This window comes from Populus euphratica, unplaced genomic scaffold, assembly GCF_000495115.2.
Source record: "Populus euphratica unplaced genomic scaffold, PopEup_1.0 scaffold691.1, whole genome shotgun sequence".
Classification (NCBI taxonomy): Eukaryota; Viridiplantae; Streptophyta; class Magnoliopsida; order Malpighiales; family Salicaceae; genus Populus; species Populus euphratica.
The window spans coordinates 65,217-68,651 of NW_011500379.1; the positions used below are offsets into that span (position 1 = coordinate 65,217).

The 3,435-nt window shown below is 36.5% G+C and overlaps 1 protein-coding gene across 1 annotated transcript; it reads right to left on the reverse strand.

The window, feature by feature from the left end:
* Nucleotides 1–276: 276 nt before the first annotated feature.
* On the reverse strand, nt 277–2,072 carry LOC105114218 (BTB/POZ domain-containing protein At4g08455-like). Its single transcript, XM_011010701.1, has 2 exons — nt 1,536–2,072; nt 277–961 (listed from the first exon to the last, which is right to left on the reverse strand). Exons 1-2 carry the CDS (start codon nt 1,890–1,892, stop codon nt 491–493), a joined length of 828 nt encoding a protein of 275 aa, XP_011009003.1. The 5' UTR covers nt 1,893–2,072; the 3' UTR covers nt 277–490.
* Between the last annotated feature and the right edge of the window lie 1,363 nt (nt 2,073–3,435).

The window sequence follows — 3,435 nt, forward strand, 5'->3', positions numbered from 1 at the left end:
TTTTTGTACATCAGCAGCAATTCATCACTAACTGCAATGGTTACCACCTCACAAGTATGTTAGTCATTCACACAGATGCGCCGACAGGAAAAGTGACCTTAACAAGTAAATGAATTGAGGTGCTTCTAAGTTAAAATCTTTTTTATTTTTTTGGTAGATTCATGAAAGCACAGGAGTGACATTAACAAACTGGATTGACGAGGGGCTGAATTAACAGAACTGCAAAGGACAGAGGACAAACAGGGACGGTATGCCAAGCTATAAAATGGAAATTGATCGTAAAACCATTTTCATAATCTAATCAAACAGTATCATTAATTGGTCTAGTTACCATGACTGACCAAAGCTGTCATTCCACACGCCCTTACATATCCTTCATAAATGCCCAACAGTGTTTACACTAGCGAAAACTTTACCGGGATAAAGAAGTACATCTTTACATCAACAATCCATGAGCCATAAACAAAAATGATCCTTGTTTCAGATTTGCCTATGGCTTCGTGGAAGAGGAATCCTTGTGCGCAGCTGTATTAATCTGTTTGGACAGGTATGCTTCATAAATCTCCACGACAAGCCGGGGATCCTTTTCCACAAGCTCCATGTACTCCTCCCGCTTGGTAAGTTTATCCATGTTGTCAATGATCAATAACAACGCTGCTTCAAGCATATGCTTTGCATTATGCTGATGGGCAAAGGCATAGCTCACGACTGAGTTTTCCCAGTTTAGTTTTGACACCAAAAACTTCTCACAATAAGACTTGAGATGCTTCACCTGATATTTTTCGGCCAATATTAAAAGATCATAGGCCATCTGCTCATCAAGGCACGCTTCAGCAGTGTAAAAATAGTTGACAAATGTACGAAGTGCATCATATGATACATCACTAATCTTGATGGTACCACTCCGGCTTTCTTCCATCTCGTTCTCAAGCATTGCCTTGAAGACTGGGGAACGGCTCACCTGATCACAAAAAAAAATAAAAATAAAAACGTTAATCAGTAATAAAAAACTAAACAGGTGAGCATTTGGCATAACACATCACCAGATCATCTTGTCCAGTATGAAATGGACATGCGGGGATACCTCTTGTTTAGACTAAAACAGGAACAAGTTGAAGGCAAAATTGATAAATTGTCTCCCATGGTTCGTCAGTTCAAGTTCTGTCTAGTTTGTCAGAAAACAGGCTACAATGTTAATGGGGCCGAACTTAAGGGATATCTCCCTCCCAACCTACTACGTCTCCATCAAGCTATTTGACAAACAAAACCAGGCTTGAAATGGGATTTCTATTCCAGGAAGGTCATTGAACAAAAGCATGCAAATAATACTAGCCAAGTACGCATTTGAAATGAAAGCGATTATCTCACATAATTACAATAAAGAGAAAGACATACATATCTAGCAAGTGCCATGATCATTGACGAATCAAGAGATAGTGGAACTCACTCAATCAGGACAGGATCAATCAATAAATTGCAAGTCAATTACCATCTAATTGATCAAGAATAACAAAATTGGGGAATTGATTATTTACCAAAACGGCCTTATGAGCAGGGACTGGGACAGATGGCGCAGTCCCGGTAAGTCCATCATCGGAGGAAGCAACCAAAACGACATCAGTGAAACAAGGGCCAGCAGAGGAGCGGTGAGTGATGTGGTGATCGAGAGGAGACCAGAAACGCAAGAAGGCAACTTTAGCTTTGAGATCATCGATCTCTCTTTTAAGCTCTTCTTCAGTCTCGCTTGCTTCCTCATAACACTCTTTGCAAGTTCCAGCATCGCATCTACCGTAGTACTCCTTACAAGAAATGCACCTCATCGTTTCGGAATCGGAATCAGTATCGCTTTCAGTCTCCACCCGGGAGGACGCTGTACAGCGGTGGCCTCTCATTATTTTTTGCTGGGTTTTGTACAGCAAAAGGTGGGATGCCGTGCGATGGGGGGTTTTAATGAATTGGAGGTGGCTGGAAGCTTTGATTGATGCCTGATGGGGGCGTGGGTGCGGGTGCGGGTGCTTACGCTCACAGTGCAGACCGCAGAAAGCGCAGGTAGAGATAGAAATAAATGGGTATTCTTTATTTTAATCATTATTATTTTGTTAGCTCCGCTTGATGTTTTGATTAGTTTTTTTTTAAAAAAAAAAAAATCGCCTGTCGCCCTTTTTAATTTTTTTTAAAAAAAAAAAAAAAAATCGCCTGTCGCTCTTTATAATTTGTTTAAAATAAATAAAATAACTTTGCAACCTAAATTTTGCCGCGCGTAATACTTTACACGTGTATCTAAAAAAAATTAATAAAAAATATTTCATTAATTATAAGTTTGCTTTTATTTTCTATTTAATCATTAAAAATCCTCTATATTAAATATTACTAGTTTTTCCATTGAATAAAAAAAAAATCATAGCCATCTTCTTTCCCTAGATATCAAACCTAGTCATCACCTTCCTTTCCATGTAATTTCTCATCTATCAAAAAAATCCTTACAAAACCCTTGCTATTATTTATATTTCTCTTTATTTATAGCAATCAACTATTATTGTTAACGGTAACAAGCCTACCATATTTAATAGCCATAATTTACACATTCATTAATCATAATACTAATCAATTGTTATCATCAACAACTAGATCAGCTTAATTTATTATTGATAACTTCTCCAAATTAAAATTCTTGTCCTTCTCACTAAGAACTTGTCCTTGTTATTTGTCAAAATTAAAAACATAAGCTCAAAAGTCATCAAGAACTATATCCATCAACAACCAACTTGTCATTAAAAAATCTTAACAGAAAAATAACACTGTTTTATCTCTAACCAAATCTTTCTTCCTAAACTCCCACTCATCCATTCTAGAAGTTCAATAATCATAATAACTGGAGCTTCAACATCAACATTAGTTGGAGTTACAATGTTAACTGTAGCTAGAGCTTCAATAATGATAATAATTGGAGCTTTAGCAATAATGATGATAATTGGAGGTTCAACAACAACATCTTTTATTATAGCAATAACATCATTTTTTTAGTATTGAATGTCAAAGCCAAATTTAAAGCTTTCAATGCCAAATAAGAAATAAGAGAGGCATAAAAAATAATTGATTTAGTTGAAAACTATAACTTGCAAAGTTGAGGTGATGGCAACGAACAGGGGCGGAGTAAGAAAAAAAATTAAGGCCAAATTAAAAGAATTGTTTTAAAAGGGTTAAAATTTTAATTATTTTATACAAGGGAGGGGCTGGGAAAATTTTCCTTACAGGGGCCCTGGTCCCTACTAGCCCCCCTTCCTTTTACCACTAGTAACGGATATTGTCTTTGATTTCTCAACATTGAAGTTGTTCCATCAAGAGAAGAGATATTGTTCTTGATGAACAGTTTTAGTGGTGCAAAGATTGAGAATAGGATTGAAAATAATTCTTATTGAAGCTTTAACCGTTGAT